Below are 22,441 nucleotides of genomic sequence, written 5' to 3' on the forward strand. Positions count from 1 at the left end.
AAAAAAAAGAATGAATAGCCCATGGTCTACAGTTATGGTCCATACCCATACACCATTTATCAAGATATTTAGTTATAGTGACAGTCCTGGACAGAAGGAGGCGGGATGCATCATCCATCACACACATGGTAGTGTTTACCCAACGACAGACACATTTGAGGTTTTTTTCAACAGAAGTGGTATCAGGGAGCATTCCTTGGTCTGATGAAAAGCCTTGGGTAGGGCTTGAAATGTAGACCACAGAAATTCATGAACATAATTCCAAAAGTTTCAAACTTTTCCCCAAATTTTAATCACACCGGATGGAGACAAGAATACATTTGGTTTCTTACTAAGCCAGGTATTTTTAGTTTTTCCACTAAATAAACACCCCCACACTCCTTTTTGTCTCTTCATCCTTTAAATTGTACGATCAAAAGTGCTCCAACGTAACCTGTCGGTCGTAGCACACCCCATTCCGCAGTGGAACGGGAAGAACCCAATGATGAAGCATTCCACCAAGGGGAAACCCAGGTGGATGAGGGTTATTTAAAGTACACTGTCTGTCCTGAAGTGGAAAGGTAGTCCTATAAGACTGACGGGCACAATTTGGTTACTACATTACGAATAGAAGGCTGAATCATCTGTTTTTCACCTCCTTTCTTTCAAGTGTTCAAGATTACGTTTGAATTGTATTTGGCGTACCGATTTGTATTAGTACTGCCAGAGCAGAGCTTTGGCACCAGCTCTCATTATTTTACAAATTAAGCACTGTTTATGGGGTTGGTCCAGCGATGAGGAGTCAGAGATAAAACACTTGAGATTCATGACTGATTGGAAGAATGTTAGTTGTGAGTCTGGCCTATGTGGGAAGTGTTTTCATGCCCTCCGTGATGAGAAGAGGATTGTGCTTCTTGTGTCACACACAGCTTGAAGATGCTGTGCCTGCAGTGGAATGAAGTAAAGAGGTAGTTGAACATGTGGTCACGTTACATATGCATTTGGGGTTGAACAGCTTCTGATTCTTGGTTGGAGTTGCAGAGATTTAATGCTCCCGGATACTGTATACTGAGCAACTGATCGTGAAGTTTTGGAATATTTCATGAGTTTCTGGGGCTTTTTAGTGGACAAATCTGAACAACTGCATGCGCAATCAATTGCTTGGCCCCAAACTTAGGGGGAGACCCTCCCCAAACTCTTGCGGAAAGAAGGTAGATCATTCAATTTAAAATGTTGCTGGTAAAAAACCTTTTCTACGACTACTTTAGCCAGTGCTTAATTTGTAAAACAATAAGCTCACGGGCCCTCGTCAGTAGGCAACTGCCTCTTGAGACACCTATTGCCCCTGCCAGTGCTGCCAGTTACGGTTCCAACATAACTACTAACCATCCAACTCCTGAAGGTGTGACAATTCAGACTTTTCCATGCATCTAATACTATAAGGAGGGCTTGGGCGCAGGTATTAATCATTTTTACTGCAAATTGAACGAACAAACACTGTTGCTGTCCTCATCTCTAAATTAGGTATACAGCCCCACCATGTGACAGACTGGCATAAATCCTGGTGCTGACAAGTGCCGGTGTCTAGCACCGTAAACTACTGGCTCAAATTAAGCACTGATTTTAGTACTCAGCTCGCGCTCATAGCAACTATTGAAATTCCACTGCAACCATCACAAGTAGTGTCCTTTATTGTTCCAGCTTTCAAAATCACACCTTGCCCTATTGGTTAACATCAGCTCTGACCAGGAGCTCTGCTACTGTGCACCTATTACTGACATAGAAAGTCGCCCCTATACTGCCAGTGGCTGCTGGTGGTGGCCAGTGGAACTCAGATTTGCAGACCAGTGCTTGTTTTTCATCATCAGACTTTGTACCAGAACAAAGAGAGAAAAAGGTAGAAAATAGAGGGAAAAAAGAAGAAGCGAACGATAGGGAAATATTGACAAAGTATGAAAGTGGCCATTAAAATGAACCTGCAAGATTGAGGTAAAGAGACAAGAAGTGTAGGGTGATGGAAGAAACAAGCATAATGTTCAGACAAGACTAGCTAGCCTTGGGATTGGGCAGCCCCGGCTTTCGACAACCCTGGCATGCAGCAGCTCTGGTGTTGGGCTTCTAAAAAAGCTTTCAGCCCCAGCACTTTTTTCCAGCTTAGGCCTGAAATGCATGCTGTGAGACAGGCATACACCCAAAAGCCTGAGAGTGCAGTGTGAAAGGTAAGTGTTCCTCAGTCTTCCGGTACACGACCAGGATGGCGTGGGTGGCTGCTTTATGCAGAGTAGACTGTATCAAGGCCGCAAGACCTAACACTTCATGCAAAAGATGAGCAGCACTGAAGGGAAGTGAGAAAGCAGCTCGATGGGGGAGTTTCGTGACACTGAGCGGTACTTTCTTGTTTTCGCTGTGTTCTGTGAGTCTATTTTCATCGTGACAGACCTGCTCTGCCTCCTCTCTGTCCTGGGGACAATGCCATTGGTGCTAAAGGAAATTACTCACAACTCACCTATTTTAAAGATAGCCCTCTTTACCTGGTGTCCTGGTCTCGCGCCGAGATACCCCTTCTGGGGTAAATTGAGCGCCCAATAAATCAAAATAACATAAAATAACAAGATGTCTCGAGTGCACTCAGGGTCGCAGTTGTTACACTCCCAGGTTGTGGACTCTATTACAGCGCCGAGACGCCTTCGGGCAATTGTTCGCGCTATATTAAATGTTAAAAAATAAATAAATAAATAAATAAATAACTCTCACTTGATTCCATACTCACACTTGAAACATCTTTGAGTGGCAGTGTATTAGCATTGCTTGTCTTGTAGCAATGCTTGATATGGAAATGCATAAGTCCATGTACGTACTACTTGAGTATATACGTTTACTACTGAAAAGCGCAGGCACTCTCCTATTGAATGTGTTGGACCCCTGCTGGGAAGTGCTCGTCGCTCCATTTCAAATTTAAGAAGTGCAGGTACTGTCCAAATTTAAGAAGTGCAGGTACTCAGTACCTGACAGTACCTGACAGTTCAGGTCCATTTAAAGCACATATTTATATCTTCTCAGCTGCAGTGTGTGTGCTCTCCGAGCGTTTGCTGGTCTGATCCCTCAGCAGGGATTGATATCAGTGTGGCCTTGCTTCATGGGTGATAACACTTTGTCCAGGTACAGAAATTGTGAAGGTCCCTAGGAGGATGGTGGTGCATCAGTGCTGAGAGTGTCCAGATGGTTGGATGGTGTTTGGCCTTTGGAAGGGCAGAAGTAGCATCTAGGTACAGAAGTCGTGATGTCTTGTTTGCGTCAGTGAGCATATGTATGAAGGCGGAGTGGTATGAAGGTCCTTGCCCCTCGGATGTCCCACATATTGCAGTGACATACACATTTTGAAGAATGAAGACTTATCAGTGAGGAACATGTAAGAACTTGTAAAAGTCCTTACACCCAGGAGTTGCACCTGTACCGCAGGTGGGAAGGTATTTGCCCTAGAGGGTGGTATCGGTGAAGATCTGGGGTAGAAGGTCTATGGTGCCATTCTTTGCGTGGGTATAGGGTATTTACACAGTCCCTGTACTTGGGATGCTGTTGAATTGTTTAGGTACGGATCTTCTAAGGGTATCTGTTCCTTAGTATTGCACAGGTACCAAAGGTGCATAGTTCTACCTCTGGTGGCAGAAATCTTAGTAAAGCAAAGGAACAAAAGAGGGGTACGTCTTACAGTCAGTGGTCAATATTAGGGATGCATATCTCACAAAACATAAGATTCTGCTACTAGGGTGATAAAAAAGTGCGGAAGTCATGGCACCTGCCCTAGGGTGTTACGGTTGTTGCATAGAAGCTTGTGAAAGGGTTACTGGGTGTAACGTTGATGTTAAGATGGCTGACCATTTTCTTTGAATAGTGCTGAATTTTATCCTCTTTTCCATACAGGGATCGTGGGTGCAACACAGGCGGATGAGATCCTAGTGAGGGACACTAACACATTAGCTACCATGGTGAGAGATTTGGTGCCGCTGCCTGGCAGTTCCTGAGAGTTAGTGCTGCACTGCCCGCTCCACCCTTGTGCTCATCATGGCAAACCCCGTGGACCTGCTGGCAGAGCTGCAACTCCTGGAGAAGGCTCCTACGCTGGAGCGTTTGCGGGCAGCACGAAAGCGGCGTGCCCAGCAGTTGAAAAAGTGGGCCCAGTACGAGAAGGACTTGCAAAACAAAAAGCGAAAGCCAGATAAGAAGAAGCCACCTTGCAGCCGGAAGAGGGTGTCCTTCGAACCCAATGTGGCCCTGCTGGAGGCATCACTGCGAAATGATGTGGAGGAAGGTGAGGTTTTAACTATTTCAACCATTTTAATGAATAGTCATACTCGCTTCTTGTTGATGAGGTAACTGACCACTGTTTGGGGCTCTTCTTGGGGCTCTCATAGGAGATGTTGGTGCCGCTTTGACTTTACGTGCATGGACAGATAGATGTAGTAAGATTCAATGCTTGGACAGCAAGTAGCTGCACAGATAAGTTAGGATTAGGTGCCCCATCACTGGTTAAGAGGGGCTTCTGTTGCTGCAACAAAGACTTGGTGAACTCTGATTTGAGGAGCAATGATGTTTATGAATGAGTCAAAGATGGCAACAAATTCCCAAATGGAGGGATCGACCATCATTTTGCTTCAATTGTTCTGTACAACTGTACCTCTATTCTTCTTTTCCGCCTAAAATGTAAATCTGGCTATGCACCTGTTTTATTGAGGAGTTACCTTCACCACACTTTGAGAAGTCATAATCTGATTAGAGGAGATGAGTAGCGGGTGGTGTTGTAGGCCAAGGTTGTGGTGCTGTGTACATCTGTGATATAGTTTGCAGGTTAGGTTTGGTGTGCGCTTGTGCTTTTGCACGCGGAGTTTAGTAGTAGGTGGTGTTTCTTGTCAGGTTTCAGGTGCACCATACATACAAGAGTTGGTCAGTGTTAGGTGATGCAGCAGGTAAGGATTGAGATTCTTTGTGTGTTTGCAAATATTCATGGTCACTGAGGCTTATTTGAAAATCGTGATTTTATAAAATCACAATTCGTGATATATTACAATAAAAATTAGGCAATTGCATTCGTGCAATAAAAATACAAAAGCAACCCATAACATATAATTGCACAATCATTACACTTCTGTGAAACTCTCTGATAAGATTCCCTTCCCTGCCATGTACTTGAGCGACACAATCTAATTGCACGAGGATCAAAAGATATCATGTAACTTTGCTTACTGTCCCTTTAACATTTAGCTCTCACCATCCGTACTTCAATATACAGTTCGATACACAGTAAATAATTTTATTATTATGCATTGTACCGGTAGTCGCCATCTCTGACTTTACATCTCCTACAGTCAGCGCTTTAAATTGGCCGGTACTGTCCGGTACTGAATACCGGCACTTTTTTATTTTGAGACTGAGAGTACCAGTACTTCTGAAGAAAAACTTAGGGCCATATTATCAAGAATGGGCTATACTTTATCGCCGCTTTTATCAGCAGGAAACTGCCGCTAAAGCGGCGATAAAGGGCATATTATCAAGCCCATTATCGCCGCTTTAGCGGCAGTTTCCTGCCGATTAAAGCGGTGATAATGTATCGCCCTTTCTTGATAATATGGCCCTTAATATTTTTAATTTGAGGGTACCGGCCTGTCTCAGAGAGAAGCAGGTACTCTGTTACAGTATACACTCAGTTCTATTTTTCCTTTTACATCACTTACTACAGTGAGCTCTCTCATTCATTTAAACTTTTAGTTAACAAGGCTACCATTTTGATCTTAGGGTTTAGGCTGGCAGAAAACCATAAAAAATGCCATTGTCTCTATAGATTGTTACATGGCATGACCACTGGCAATATGCAATTTTGCAGCTCAGCATTTTCTACATAATTATGAATTTACAACACTTGCCATAAATTCCACCACCTGCTGCAAAATGTTCTAGCTCAAACTTTTCAAAATTTACTAGAAAAAAAGACCCCACGCATGGTGTTGCACAATGACAGATGCTTTTCAAAGGTTTACTGGTCACCTACCAGTTGCTGCTGTATTAATGTAGTAAATGGTTACCAATGAGCTGAAATATTCGCCTATAAACTATTTATATGTGTTAAAATGCCAAACTAGCATAATAAAGCAGTTTAGATAATGTGCTGCACAGTGCCACACAATATCCTTTTTTGAAGCGTATTTTACTCAATGCTGCTACTTTGCTTTGTCTTCTGTTGCTGAAAAACTCAAATGACCGTGTTTATGGGCATCCATCTTTACCAATCTACACGTCTCGTCTTGCGCATCTTGCTTTTAGTGCTCGTATTTGTACTATTTTCAGCTTATATTTTAGAAACAGATATCTGCATACAAAGAAAGGAAATACACCCAAACAGAATATAGGGCCAGATGCATCAAAGGGTTTTGCCCATTCTGTGTCTATGGGAAAATGTATTCATGAATATGGCCCATAGACCCCTCTATTGCTGCCGTTTAAAACATATAGACTAACTATACTGCTGGATACAGCCATTTCCATGGCGCTTGCGATGAGCATTCTACAGTAGGTCACTTTTAGGACCTCCTTACAAGTTCAGGGCTAAAATCCGGTTGTAGATTGGAATTTAGAGTTGAGTGATAATTATCACACCCTCAGAGTTTTCCATGAGAGATTGTCAAATCGGTCGATATTTATCGGGTAGAGAGGCCCAGAAAAAAACAAAGCATGCAGATTTTGGTGTGTGAGAAACTGGTTCTGAGTGTTATGCCTCTTTTTCCAATGGAAAATTCAAAATAGAAGCTACCCTACTCTATTCCACCCAACTTGTAACAAGTGTCTTAGCTGTTAGCCTGTTAGATATGATGGCTTGATCTAAACTTCCCTAGAAGTTAGGAAGATTGATTGTGTACAACCGTATCTCATTGTATCTCAGCCATTACATTTTCATTGCTTCCTCTTACTTAACATTCTTAATTGTACCCTCATATATAGTACCTTCCAGTCTGATCAGACTCTCAATCACATTAAAATTGAGCTAATGTCTGCATGGTTACAAATTCCCATATACAGTATGTGGCGCCGCGGCTAGGGCGACTGACTCCGGAATCTGGGGATCACGGTTCCATCCCCGGCACCGGCGGCAGGTTAGCCCAGCACCATGTGACTCTGGGCAATAGCTTGCTTAATCTTCCCGACGGCCCCCAGCGCCTAGAGACCCTTACGGGTGATTGTGCGCTTTACAAATGTGGATTATTATTATGTACTATAGCAGTAGTAGAAGACTGTGTGTCAAGGTATTGATGCACTCTGTTTTTTCAGGAGATGCTCACTTGATCTGACATCTTTTAAGGGTGAGGTCCATAAGAGGATTGTTGCACTGAGGGTTCAGGCACATTGCCAGACTAGAGTTGGATACAGGGGATTGGTGGGGAACTGAGGGCAGAATTGTTCATATGGCTTTCCATTCTGCATCTACTCACAATGTTTAATAACAGTTTTACAAAAAAAGGAAGTTCACAGGTGGTACCAGAATCTCAGTGAGTGCTGCTCTGTGGAAATGTGGCTGCACAAGTTGGTGTGGGCCGGACCCTTATAGTAGATTGCACATGGCAGTAAGTACACTGGTACCCAGGACATGGTGCAGAAGTCTCAGAGCTGGTTTTGAAGGGTGGGCTGAACTACTGTGACAAGGATTTTATAGTGCCTGGAGAAGAAGTGTCTAGTAGGGGCTGCAGAAGCTTTCTTCGGTAGTTCTACTCCTTCTGAGGAGTGGTGCCTTCAAATAGCAGCCAACCCCATCCTTAACAATGACTTGTGAAATCACCTGTCTGTATCTTTGATGCTGTGCATATCTGGCTGGTAGTTAATGTTTTAGTACTTAAAGCAGTCCTATGTGGTCAGCTTTAATACATTTCTGTATTCCTTATAATAATGGGGAAAGCAACAGTTTCTCCTATTGGATGGCACACAGTGTAGGTGACCCCACCCTCCTCGGTTGTTCCCTGGTTCTTCTCTGCTAAACGGAACCATCATATTTTTGTGGAAGTGACAGACATTTGTCCCTGACCTATACTGCCACTTGGCACATCAGATTCAACAATTGTCTCGCAACCCACTCAAGGATCGCAGACACGCTGTCTTGAGGTGATAACTTCTGTCAAGCACTGCAGGACTTTCCAAATGTTTTTCATTTTCATTAGTTGTTCAAATTAGACAAGGGATCTGGTCCATCAGTGTGACATCAAGTGAGGCTTGGCATTGTTGTGTGATGTTGTTGTGAGTCTATTCCACCTATTGTAGACCAGGTTTTCAGGTCATGGGTGGATTTAGTTGGATCTCTTGTGACATAGACCATTCTCATTTGGTTTTTACAAAAATAATTTAGAACTTCAGTTTTTAACTCTTACTTAACTGGGGAGGGGATCTGAGATTTTTATAACTTTCTCATTAGGATCCTCCATAAGAACAATTAATAGGATGTAAACCACCTGGAAAACTAGCTTCAGATCTTGAATCGCACAATTTTCCATTTCGAAAACGTCCCCTGTTAGCTTCTTGAGAGCACTTTGAGATAGGCAAAAATCATTTGAGCACTTGAAGAATAGGACCAGTCTACTAAAGTCTGGTGTCATGTAATACTTCAGTTAATGTTATCAATCTACATTTAATTAAGTGTTTATTTTTTAATGCCAAAATGTCGTGATTTATGGTTTGATATGGCATGAATCCAGCTCTTGTTTGAGTGGCTGGTACTTAAGTACGTCTAATGTCCAACCTGTCATCTGCATTTGATACTATTGATCAGGGACCCACAATATAGAATTGGGACATTGTGCTATAAGTGAAGATAGAAGAATATCTCCATTTGCTGATGGGGCGTGGGTGTGGAAGTGACACCTTCGCTCTCACTTGTCACTTGTTAGACATGCCCTTAGTGTCTTCTCCCAGAGACTGGAGACAATTTTCTCAGCAGTAAATGCCTACCAATGGTAACTGCTTCGATGAAGCAGGACTGAAGAGAAATGGATCAGATAAGACAGGATTCATATCTTCGGTTCGGTTGAAATATTAAGCCTGTAGCAGAGACTGGATAAAACAGTTAGTGACATGCAGAAGATGCCAGATCTCTGGTTGGAAATGCGCAGTCTCCGAGTACATTTGGAGGCAGCCTTAGCAGGTGGGCACAGATTTGATCTAAAGTTCAGTCAGGGTTCTTTTACCTCGGTGTGTACGGTGGACTCCACCATTTTCTCCATGGCTTTGACTAACCATTTATCTTGTAGACTCATTATAGTTGTTGGCATGATGGAAGCCAATTTCCTGAAAGCGTAGCCTAGTAAGGAGCTACCAGCCAGTGCAGAATGTAACTTCTCAAAGGTTTCAGTCTGCTCGAAACATGTAGACTTCACAGTCTTGCAGATCCCGTAGTGAACTCCAGAACCCGATCCTGACAACACTCACTTATATTAGCAGCACTGGAGGATGCTAGCCATTTGCAGTGTTCTCTGGATACAGTTCAGGACTAAGCTGTGGTATTATAAGTTTTTTTGAATCCTCAAAAGTTCTTTTTTGTTTTGTTTGTTTTGTGTCTTCAAAAAAACGTTATTACTTTGGCTAAGGCTTTTTAATGGTGATTGGTTTCTCTCCACTTTGGTGTTCCATACTAGATCCCTAAAGTTCCTGCTTCAAGGTGGGCTGCAGTTGAACTTTAATATTCAACCTTTTATGGAATCCACACAGGACCAACTGTTGATACAGAGACATGGAAGTTTTTGGGGGCCCAGGGACAAACTTATTTTGGGGACCCCTGTGCGGAACAGCTTTAAATTTATGATCCAGTTTCAGGTCTTTCATGCCCTCTTTGGCCAGTTCAACGACAGTGCACAGGCACACACGTCCAAATTTTAAATGTCTTCACATCTGAATATTCATGACGTGTATTTCCAATATTGTAACAGGGTAGCAGCTCACCAATATTTCTGCAAATAATCTCTGTGACCCCCTGCCATTTCTCTTATGTGAAGTCCTCTTTTGATCTACAAGAAACTTTTTTTATGGATGTTGCATGAAACATGAACATAACTTTTCTCTGCAAAATGTCTGTAATAGACTCTCACACATCACCCATATTAAAAATAAATGAAAGGAAAACGGTATTGAAAACGATATATATATATTTTTTTCATGATTATCAGGGCAAGACTCTACAGGGCAGAGCTTGCTCTGTCAGGAACCCTCTTGAAAGTTTGGGGCCCTGGGCCAGCGCCCACTTTGCTCATGCCTTTAAACGACTCTGTGTTCATACTCATGAAACACTGGAGATTTGTTTTATCTGCGAGTTCATAAAATGTAATCCAGTCTTTAGTGATATATCATATAAGCGGAAAGAACACTGTTAGTCTGGTTTCATCAAGTCCTTTCTGTCGAAAGGAGTATATCTCACCACCATCCTTCTAAACTTAGGAGTTTCTATATTTCACCACATACGTCCATTTTAATGTTCTCTCCTTGGTTGATGCTTATGTTTAAAAGGCTTTATTTGGCTTCTGAAGGCATCCACAGGGCATCACCTTCTATTTATTGCAAAATGTAATCGATCTCATGGTGTTAATGGGCCACATAGTTCTATTCTTCACAGAGCAACTTAACAATCAGACTGCTGCTCGTTTCTGCTCAGGAGATATTGAACATTTTCTGGAATTTTCCCACTGTTGAGACACCCAGCCCTTAATATTTACCTTTAAGGAAAAAAAAATTCACACGTAGGTCTGGCGTCAGACACTCTCTGTCTCTCTAAAAAATACCTTTTGTTAATAAATATTTAAAATAGAGGGCTTCGGTGATTCCAGCTGCATTCAGGTTTAACCTCTCTGTCTTATGGATGTGTCAGTTCTTGCACTGAGGATGCTTTCCCCAGAAAGAGTCTGTAAACAAGTAATACCGCGTAAAATGGCGGAGAGCAGCTGGCTTTGAAAGAACATTTAAATAGAATGAGCATGTGGCGAGAGCTGGTTGGCTACTTTCAAAAGCTTATGAAACAATTCCTGCAGCTGTCGTGTGTGGCAGTAACTGCAGATGTGCACCACCAAACAGATTGTCATTTCATTGTCCTGCCTGGAAACGCCATATATTGTAATTGATTGCCGCTCACTTTTTTCTGCCCTTTACTTTCTTAGCGCCTCATGATTATTCTGCATCTGGAGACCAGGTAACTCCACTTTACCTCCCCCAGAGTTACTCATATCAGAGATTCCAGTTGTTCTGAGGAACAAAATTACCAAGGATTAGAAGTGGCACCATGAGGAACCGCTGAGAGATTAGGAATTATCCTGGGAATCAGGGGCGGCCTTAGGCATGTGCAAGCTGTGCACCTGCACAGTGCCACCAAACCCCAGGGGCCACCACGCGAATATATATCCTTAATATAATAATCCTCTGAGGATGGATACATATTTGCGTGGCGGCCCCTGGCAGGGATTTGGGGGCCTCCGGCTCTGTTCTACTTCCAAACACCCTGACCCCCCCTCGTCACTGGCCTCCGCGCTCCGCCCCGCCCGGTCCCCCTCTTCCGGGGCGCCCTACCTACGCTCCTTGCCCAGGGCTGCCATGAGCCTAGAGCCGCCCCTGTGGGAATCGGTAAATCTGCGACTGATTCCCCTGGTAATTCTACATCAGTACCTTGAGTTTCACCTAGAGATTGAGGCTGTTCCACAAAATATCTGGGTGAAACACCCAGGATCGGCGGTTAATGCGGATATCCTTGTTCCGCTGGGACACCTAACTTTAGTTACCGGCCCCCATCTAAATTACAGATGGAACTGTAATGTGGCTCTTGGATACTATCGCCTTCAATACAGTTGTAATATATTTCTTAGCCCAGCTGGTAGGGAGACACATACATTCATTTGTTGCACAAGTAAGCAGCTTTAAAATACTGTTAGTTGCAAATAACTCCTTTACAGAGTCCTATTCCTCCAGAAACAAAGCACATCTCTGAATTCAACACAGGAAACCTTGCAGCTGTAAATACGGGGACCGCTCTCTGATGTTGGCTTTTATCGATGCTTGTTTGCTGTGCATGTGACAGGCTTGTCCAGGGTAAGATTCTAGTTATTCGTTCCTGCATTGCATTACTCTTGCCGCTAATGATGATGTACTGCTTTGTAAATGCCCGGCACTCTGAGGCCTTGGCCAACTAACTGTGCGCTCTTACAGAATAATAAACACGTTCTACATAGCGATGGCTTTACACATCTTCATTCAAGTGGGATCTAGTAAATGGAGAGCCAAGCATCCCACCAGAGTACAAACAAGCGTTGGCAAAGCCAACAGATCTCATCCCTAAGAGAGCAAGGTCTTGGATTTGCCAATGTTTTTTTCCCAACCCCCATGAGAGTGCATGTGCCAAGATGCATACGCAAGCATGAATGTCAATGGTGTAATGGGTTTTCTATTAAGGAAATCCCATTCCAAGATGCCTGCTGCAGAACAGGTGTGAGTTGTGACGCAACGTGCATGGAATGTGTGCCTGTGCATGCTTCCTGACGTGTGCTTGCACATTAATCTTGGGGAAGGCGGCCATTTGTAATTTATCATTCTAACATGCATGGCAGACATCCACAGAATCCGTAGACTGTTGAGTCACCACTGCTGCGGTCATGATTTGGAGGCAGCCACTGTGATTTCTGTAGATAGTGGTATATCAGTTGCAAGGGTGATGTGAAACGTGAAGGTCAACATCAAAGGTTAATAATCACTGGAAAAGGCAATAGCAGTAGCTGTTATTTGCAGTGCCGTGAACTGCAAGACTGTACCAGAAAGCGCTATAAAAATGCATTATCCATTTGAAAATGATGCTAAACTGAAAGTATTATGTTAAACAACTGAGCTGTTCAGGCTGAGGAACTTTGATGTGCTGCGTTAATAATGTTGACACTATCAAACAAAATACATTGCTTTTTTATTCGTAGTAGTTTCATGGCTCTCCGAACCGCCTGTCCCATTTGGTTGTGTCATAAAATATGTTTGAGGTATTCTCTGCCCCGCGGGTGGTGTGTGGGCTCAAAATGATATGGGAGAGTCGGGGTGAGTGTTACCCCCGAAATACTGATGCCTGCTGTCAAGCTCTCAGTGAAACTCCGACACACGGTTTCATTAACGAGGAGGTAGGAAGAGAAACTGTGACCTCAAAGAGGAAATCTACTTTTAGTTTAGCAGAATAGGTAACAAAGGACTTCCTTCCTGAGTTCACACGCGTTTCTTCTCAGGCTCATTTTTGGCCTTTCGTTTCTCGAGCTGTGGATTTCGACCCTTCCTCGGATTTAATCTGTAAAAAAAATGTCAACATAATACTTTATAATCCGATTAAAAGCATAAGGTGAAGTGTAGTGCCACGGCTTCGCACGAAGCGACTTCGATGGGTGTTATGGCGACACTGACGTCGATTAGGGGTAACAAGAGCCAGCAGCTGCTGCACCCGGCTTGTCCTTTCAGTGTTATAGCTGCCCCGGGAGCAGGTGCTCTAGAAGGCAGAGGAAGAAAATGCTGGGTTGAAAAGCTCGTTTTCCTTTCTTCTAGTTTTTATTACTCATTGCCTAATCCACAGCCCATCCCCTGTAGACAGGAGGTCATTCAGAAAGGGTGGGTGAAAAGTCAAACCTATGATGTCATCGAGGGCAGAGAGATGCATATGTAGTCTATATATGCCTATCAAGATGATGGTCATGAACACACACAACATAACATACCTATACTTACGAGGACCGTACACACACACAAACACCAGTGGCGACCAGTAAGTTATGGGCGTGGCGGCGGGTGGGGGGGCATTTGAATATAAAAAAGAAAAATCACTTAGCTGATCTCGCTGCGTCTCTCCCATGTCAAATTAATCTACCAGGCTCCCCACAGCCTATGCAGTGTTGTGTTTGGCAAGCACCCGGGCTCCCCTGAGCCAAGCAAAAAGCTGCAATGCAGCGTTGTGATTGGTCTGAGCGCCGTGGTTCGGCGCTCAGCCAGGGAATGGGGGCCTGGGCATGTTCTCCATGCAGGCTGCATGTAGAACATGGAAGTGTGCGTGAATGTTTGGCCATACGAAAAATAAAATGATAACTTCAGTTCTTATCATTTAAATTTTTTGTTTACACTGCTCCGTGAGGAGACGCTCCTACGCCACCACACACACACACACACACACACACACACACACACACCTTCTCTCTCTCTCTCTCTCTCTCGCTCTCTATCTTTTTTCTCTCTTTCTCTCTCTTTCTTTCTCTCTTTTTTCTTTCTTTCTTCTTCCACTGAGGCCTGATCAAAGCGGATATACAGGCAAAACAGAATAAGGCCACGAGTCCAGCTCAGCCTGTAATGGCGCTACTAGCTCTTTGGCAAACAAGTATGTGTCCAGCAGGAAGGCGACAAAGGCAAGAACAGTGGCTGTCAGCATTCACAGGGATGGCTGGGGGATTCATCTTCAAACAATAACTGTGGTCAACAAAGCTCCGATACCCCTCACTTTGCTACAGTCCTTCATCTCCAAGCTCCTTATAACCACTTTACTGCCGAACCTCATACCTCTGTCACTGCCAATTGTTAACTCAATCCGACACCCTTAAACGAAGCAACGTGATTCCAGGCATAACGAAACACAATGCAATACATAACAAACAAATATAAAGAAACAGCTTGACGAAACATAATAGAACATAGCAAAACACTAAAATTGTATGTATATAAACTAACCATACACAGATGGTGAAGAAAGGGATTGTTGACCTTGCAGTGTTGAAGGCGCCATCCAGGGCTTTGAGTGGAATGATAATAGAGTGGGGTCTCTAAAAGGAGTTAGGCCTTCGTAATTCGGGCATGACTTAAACACATAAATTATATTTCTGCAACTACCATAGTGTGCTACCCAACCAGTATTCAGTCTTCTCTCTGAGCTTTCTGTTATTGTATCCAGATATATAACAGAACAACTGACAGACTTGAAACCAGCCACGACTATTGGCTTTGTCTGTGGTTATTAGCTGTTTAACCCCTTCCACGTTGGGCTATGTGATAACCATGACGAAAGACAGAGGACAGAGACCGGACGCTAGGACCCTGTGGGTCACAGGGCGGTGACCAGGTCACCAGACCACTTCCTGTGGTCAGACAGGAAAAGGACATTATGAGGCAGGACGAGGACGAGGGCGGACGTGCCCAGACAGACAGACGACATACATATAATAAAGAAGTACCTCCAACCACAACCTGTGTCCATTGTGGTTTCCTGCATGCGCAGCGCGACACAGAACACGACATCTGGCGACGAGGCGGTGACGGACTACATGCTGTGCTGATCGGCGGAACATCGTGTCCAAACAATACGAATACGTCGTGATCAAAATACGAAGAGGGAAGAGTGACGCGCCATCCAGCAGAAGAAAGAGGCGACGTGGGAGCCCACCCCGACCGCCGCAACCGAAGCGGTAAGCGCCAGCCAAAGAGCGCGAGCTTCAAAAGATAACAAAGCAAAGCCAGCGCGAGCTCTCGCGAGAGTCTCGGCGGCCATATTGGGGCCAGGCGCGAGGACCAATAGGGACAAAGAACGAGCGCGGCGGCCATTTTGAGGTCAGGCGGCCTCGTGATTGGCCGCGAAGTCTCGCGAGAAGACGGCGGCCATCTTAGAGTCAGGCTGTACCAGCCAATAAGAAGAGAGAATAAGCGCGGCGGCCATCTTAAAGGCAGGCAAAGGGCGAAAAAGAGTAAAAAGTGCTATTAAGAAAGGAAAAAGCACCAAGAAGATAACAAATAAATAAATAACATAAATAACATAAAGAAATAAAGAAATAACAACAAAGTCACAAACAAAAGGGGCAAGTAAAAAGGACAAAAGCAAAGAAAAAAAAAAAAACACAACAGAAGCCCAAAGAAAAGACAAAAGAGAAAAAGAAAAAAGGACAAAAGCAAAGAAAACTTAAAACAAGCACAAGCAAAGGCAACAGAGGCACGATAAGGAAATAAGGGTGAGCAGGCAGCAGTAAAGAAGAGAACAGAAAAGAACAAGAGACATGTCGGAACCAAAGCAAAGCGCACAATTCCGCAGACCAGTGCCTTTCACTGTATCAGAACCACAAGTGGGCATCAGATGGGAGAAATGGCTCATAAAATTTGAACGATACATGAAGGCGACTGACGTGGTGAAAGAAAAACAACTGGATCTATTCCTGAACTATGTGGGGGATGAGGTGGATGACCTCCTCATAACACTGCCACCGAGTGAATTAGAGACCTATGAGAAGTTAAAACGATGTCTAACGGCCAAGTTTGACCCCCAAAGAAATGTTGACTTTGAGAGATATTCCTTTCACATGGCATATCAGCAACCAGAAGAGTCCATGGATGATTTTGCAACAAGGCTGAGGAAGCTAGTAGCACACTGTGAATTTGAAAAATACGACAATGAACAGGCACTTCGCCTCAAAATGATAGAAGGCTGCCGAGACACGGAATTCCGCACAAGACTACTAAAAGAACCGATCACCCTAGAAAAAGTTTTAGATCTAGCAAGGGCCGAAGCAAGAGCAATGATACAAGCGAAACAAATGGACCGAAAGGGAGAGCAAATACATAGACTGTCAGACGTAGGCAAGAGAGGGAACTGGAAGGGAGGACACAAGGAACAAGCGGCGAAGAAACAAGGTTCCCAATGCTACAGGTGCGGTCTGGAATTCCCTCACAAAGGACCATGCCCAGCATTCGGTCAAACATGCAAGAAATGCAACAGAAGCAACCATTTTGCTACCATGTGTCAAGGTGGGCATTTTAAATATGAACGTGGCAAGCCTGGACGGCCAAGAACAGCAACAACAAGACATGTAAGGCACATGGACGCGACGGAGAGAAGCTCGTCTGGAGAGTCAGGAGGAGAAGAGGTAGAGGAAGAAATAACAAGAAAAGTAGAACGCCTATACCTCATGACCACAGATGGAGAGCCTGAAGAAGAACACATCAGGCTAATAGACAGGAAGTCAATAAAGAAGACGGACTGGGTGACCATTGAAGTAGGGCCCCACCAAACGGAATTTGTACTGGACAGCGGAGCCACGTGCAACATCATGTGTGCCACCGAATATGACAAGATGAAGAGGAAGCCACCGTTACAACCATCAAACGTAAGGGTATTTACGTGGGGTGCACAGAATCCTGTCACGAACATGGGAAAATTCACGGACACCATGACGCACAAGGGCAAAACTGTCACAGAGGAAATACACGTGTTACGAGGAGACATTCCCGCACCGTGTCTACTAAGCAATATAACAGCAAAACTAATGGGCCTACTGAAAATGACATACCACATGTCGGAGAAGGAGAGCATACTACAGGAATTCCCGACCCTGACGGAAGGACTAGGAAAGCTGAAAGGAAGACAAATAACCCTGCACATAGATGAAGCTGTCAGGCCAGTCGCACAACACCACCGAAGGGTGCCGATACATCTACAACCTCAGGTGGAGGAAGAAATAAAGGCCCTCCTGGCACAGGATATCATCGAGCCAGCAGAAGGGCCAACGCCATGGGTGTCCCCAATAGTGGCCGTACCAAAAAAGGACACCACACAGATAAGAATCTGCGTGGACATGAGAATACCAAACACAGCCATTGAAAGAGAACGGCACCCAGGGCCACATCTGGACGACATGATAAGTTGCCTGACGGGAATGAGAAAATTTTCCAAACTAGACCTGTGCAAGGGATACCATCAACTGGAGTTGGACGAACAGTCCAGATACATAACGACATTCTCAACACACCTAGGTTTGTTTCGCTACAAAAGGCTGAGTTTTGGAATATCTTCAGCAGCAGAGATATTTCAAGAAACGATCAGGCAGATAATAAGACCGATAAGGAACAGCCTCAACTACAGCGATGACATTCTGGTCTTTGGGAAGTCGGACGGAGAACACGACACGGCACTAAGGGCAGTGTGCTCACGGCTCGTAGAGGTGGGCCTGACAGTAAATGAGAAGAAATGTGAACTGGGAAGGGAAGAATTTGTATTTTTCGGACACATATTCTCACAGAAAGGAATGAGGCCAGACCGGAGCAAGATAGACACGCTTGAGAAAACGAGTGAACCAAAAGACGTCGCTGAAGTGCGATCCTTTCTGGGCCTGGCCAGCTACTGCGCGAGATATATCAAAGACTTCGCAACGGTGAGCACACCATTGAGAGAACTAACAAAACAAGGACACGCATTTGAATGGACCACAGAGTGCAAAAAGGCGTTCGAGGAAATAAGAGCGTCCGTAACGGCAGTGGACCATCTGGCATATTTCGACCCGAACCTGTGCACAGAACTAACAGTAGATGCCAGCCCGGTAGGTCTGGGCGCGATACTAGCCCAACACAAACCAGGAAAAGATTCACCTCGACAGATAGTAGCCTATGGAAGCAAGAGTCTGTCAGATGTCGAGAGAGCATACTCTCAGCCAGAGAAGGAGAGCTTGGCAGTAGTATGAGCATGCGAACACTACCACATGTTCATATATGGAAAACCCTTCACCATAGTGACGGACCACCAAGCACTAGTGACCATATATGGCAACCCAAATGCGAAAATACCACCAAGAATAGAAAGGTGGGGAATAAGGCTGATGGACTACAATTTCAAAATAGTGCACAAACCAGGCAAAGACCAAAACCCAGCTGACTATATGTCGCGCCACCCGCTCCCGCACCAAAAGGGTGGCACCACAATGGCAGAAGACTATCTGAACTTCATTGTAAAGCAAAACACTCCAGCGTCAATAACAAGTGAAGAGTTGGAGCGGGAGACAAAAAGAGACCCAACAATGAAAGCAGTAGGGGCGATAGTGAGGCTCCAAAGATGGAGGCATATCAATAGCAACACTGTCACGGAAGAAGGGGTCGACAAAGAAGAACTGCTGGCGTTCAAAAAGATTGGCGAAGAGCTGTCGGAAACGGAGAATGGAGTCATGATGAGAGGTCCAAGGATTGTGATACCGCATCGGCTGAGGAAAAGGACCGTCAAGATAGCTCATGAGTCACACAGAGGAATGGTAGCGACAAAGAAGATGTTGAGAGAAAGAGTGTGGTTCCCAGGGCTGGACAGAATGGTGGAAGATGAAGTGTCACAATGTCACACCTGTCAAGTAACAGGGTCGTCTAGCAAGCCCACGCCATTGAAGATGTCGGAACTGCCTTTGGCAGTATGGACAGAACTAGCAGCAGACTTCTATGGGCCACTAGAGACTGGAAAGTACTTGCTGGTAGTGATTGACGAATTTTCAAGATTTCCCATAGTGAGGGAAGTGTCGTCGACATCGGCAGGTGCCACCCTACCGGTGTTAGATGACATATTTGCCGCCTGGGGATCACCACAAACACTGAAAACGGACAATGGGCCTCCATTTTCAGGAGAGGAATTCCGCAGGTTCATGGACTACCTGGGAATCAAACACAGGAAAATAACTCCCCTGTGGCCACAAGCAAATGGAATGGCAGAACGGTTTATGGGGACCATCAAAAGAGCAATTCAGCGAGCAAAGCTGACAAAGATCTCAATTGGGCAAGCGCTCTGTCAAGTGCTGCGTGACTACAGAAACACCCCTCACAGCACCACGGGCAAATGCCCGGCAGAACTGGTGCTAGGAAGAGCAAGCAGGACAAGGCTACCACAAACAGAGGCCGCAGCGGATAGTAACAGAGAAGAGATTGCCGAAAGAGACGGTCAAGAGAAAAAGAAAATGAAAGTATACGCTGACAAAAAGAGGAATGCAGCTGAACACAAGTTAAAAGAAGGAGATTTGGTAATTGTGAAACAGACACAGCAAAGGAAATCTGACAGCCCTTTTTCAAAAGATCCTCTAGTAGTGACTGGAGTAAAAGGGTCGATGGTGACTGCGATCTCAGATCGTCGGAAAATAACAAGAAACAGCTCACACTTCAAGGAACTCAAGATGGAAGAAGGGGAACAGGCAATAACAACACCGGAAAGGGAAGACAGAGAGCAAGGACCAAACGGAGAGATGACAACACACAAAGAAGAAGGCGGAGAACATGAACGGAGCGGAGAACAAAGACCACGGAGAGAGTGCAAAAAGACAAAGAGACTGATAGAAGAAATGTAGAGACTCTCTCTCTCTCTCTCTCTCTCTCCTCTTGTCCATAGTGTGGATATAACAGGAATTTGTGCATGCCGAGAAGACTTTGTTGTGACAGGGGGGGAGATGTGATAACCATGACGAAAGACAGAGGACAGAGACCGGACGCTAGGACCCTGTGGGTCACAGGGCGGTGACCAGGTCACCAGACCACTTCCTGTGGTCAGACAGGAAAAGGACATTATGAGGCAGGACGAGGACGAGGGCGGACGTGCCCAGACAGACAGACGACATACATATAATAAATAAGTACCTCCAACCACAACCTGTGTCCATTGTGGTTTCCTGCATGCGCAGCGCGACACAGAACACGACAGGCTAATTCACCTGTGGTACGGGGGGGGGGGGGATGGGCCGCGCGCTGCGCCGCGGTCATCTTGACAAACCCAGCTCGTCACGCTGCACAGTGGAGCTGTGCTCATGACGAGCTGGGCTCGTCACGACTCCGCCCAATTCAATAGAACCCCGCACAGGCGGGGAATTAGCCACGCGTGGGAGTGCCGCGGCCATTATGACAAGCTCAGCTCGTCATGAGCACAGCTCCACTGTGCCTCGTCATAAGCATAGATGGGGAGAAGGTGAATGAATAACAACAATGATTTTGTTGTAAATAAATAATATTCAAAAGGTTTTCATTCAGAAATTGTTGGACTGTGAATTGAACATGAATGAGCCCAGTGGAAGGGCTTGTGGTCTTCAAGTGTCTCAATCACTCCTGTTATGTTCACTTTTTATAAGACATGTGCCCCCTTTTTCTCCTCTGATCTCATCCATCTGTATAGCTAACACCTCTTCACCCCCCAGACTGACAAAACCACCCACTCACATGTAAGCCCTATGTTGCAATCCAAAGGAAGTCCAGGTAGCCATAGGGTTGGTTATAAGTAGAAGGTTTATTAAGCTTAGTTACAGGTTATTATGATGGTAAGTAACAGACAGCCCAACCAGGAACAGCATCCTTTCTGCTCAGCCCACACGCTCCAACTGTCTCTCTGTCAACCACACCAGGCACTCCAGCATTCCACTACATCACCAAGCATTCCAACATTCCACACACATCACATTCATTCTGTTTAAGTAGCAGGGAACAGGTAACTAAGGGAAAGGATGCAAATTAACACCACAAGTCACAACACCCTGCTTGTGCCCAGAATTTAAATTGCAACTCAAATACATGGCCATTGCTCTGCGCGCTCTGCAGAGTGCCCCAGGTTTGGATGACCATGAATTCTGAACACCTTTTTGGTCCAATGACAGACACAGCGAGAAACTCACTCTGCCTTCAGCCTCAACTCCAGAGTGGTCAATTGTGTTATCAGTGATAAACACCTGGAGGTGACACAGTTGAAAGCATGCACTATACAAGAGTAATATGCTATATGAATACAAATACAGAAATGCAACGTTTTGGAAATAGCTTTCACACTTATGGAATGCAAGATTAAGTGAAACGTGAAATATAAGCAGGAACTAAACTGCTGACATTGATTACCTTACCATTTTTTTACATTCGTTGTTCAGTATTCGCTCTCTGTTTTTGGCATTACAACTAAAGACTTCAATAGAGGGCCCAATAGGAACCTGTTTAAATGTCCATTTTAATTACCACCGGGTCTGAGACCCAGAGGGACCCAGCCCACTTAAAGCCCTGGGCTTATGAATGTGAGGCCTCAGATTCACAGCTTCTTTAGGAGTCTCTAGATTTCAAAATTCAAATGCCTCAGAACACTCCCATGCGTGATTAATGACAGGATAAAGGAGCAGGCACAATCATGCAAAATCTAGGAAAATAAGGGCAAGAAATGATTTAAGGAGGATCACAAGTTCAATGCCCAAAGCGTTGCACTTCCATAGTAATAGCTGAGTGTGTACAATTTTAATATTACATAATAATGCCATAGCTTCAGGCCTGTCTGTAGAAGTAGGGCTTTTGCTTAGGATTGTAGTAAAATTCAAATGTACAGGTCATTTGCAGCCCCCAAGCGTACACCTCATAAGTTTCCAGACAAATTCTTCCTAGTTTATAAGATTCCCTGTATCACTGACAGATCCATCATCAAAGTTGGACGGGGAACATCCTTTACCACGCAACTTTTACAACGCAGTACCTTTACCACGCAGGTATTACAACGCAAGTCATTACAACGACTTGCGCTGGGGGGGGCGCTGTAGGATAGGGAATAGTTTAATTTACTATCCAAAACCTTCCCTACTATCCACGGGGACTGGAGTTGGAATAGTAAATTAAACTATTCCACTATCCAGCACCCCCAACGCAAGTCGTTGTA

At 44.7% G+C, this 22,441-nt stretch overlaps 1 protein-coding gene across 2 annotated transcripts in view; it reads left to right on the forward strand.

The window, feature by feature from the left end:
* The window catches only part of PPP1R16B (protein phosphatase 1 regulatory subunit 16B), a 456,537-nt gene that overhangs the window by 59,772 nt on the left and 374,324 nt on the right, over positions 1 to 22,441 (forward strand). For both annotated transcript variants that reach the window (XM_078652152.1, XM_078652151.1), the window contains exon 2: positions 3,901 to 4,288. In XM_078652152.1, coding sequence (XP_078508278.1) covers positions 4,042 to 4,288 — 247 coding nt within the window. In that variant the 5' untranslated portion in view covers positions 3,901 to 4,041. The remainder of the gene's footprint in view (positions 1 to 3,900; positions 4,289 to 22,441) is intronic.

This window comes from Lissotriton helveticus, chromosome 7 (assembly GCF_964261635.1).
Source record: "Lissotriton helveticus chromosome 7, aLisHel1.1, whole genome shotgun sequence".
Lineage (NCBI taxonomy): Eukaryota > Metazoa > Chordata > Amphibia > Caudata > Salamandridae > Lissotriton > Lissotriton helveticus.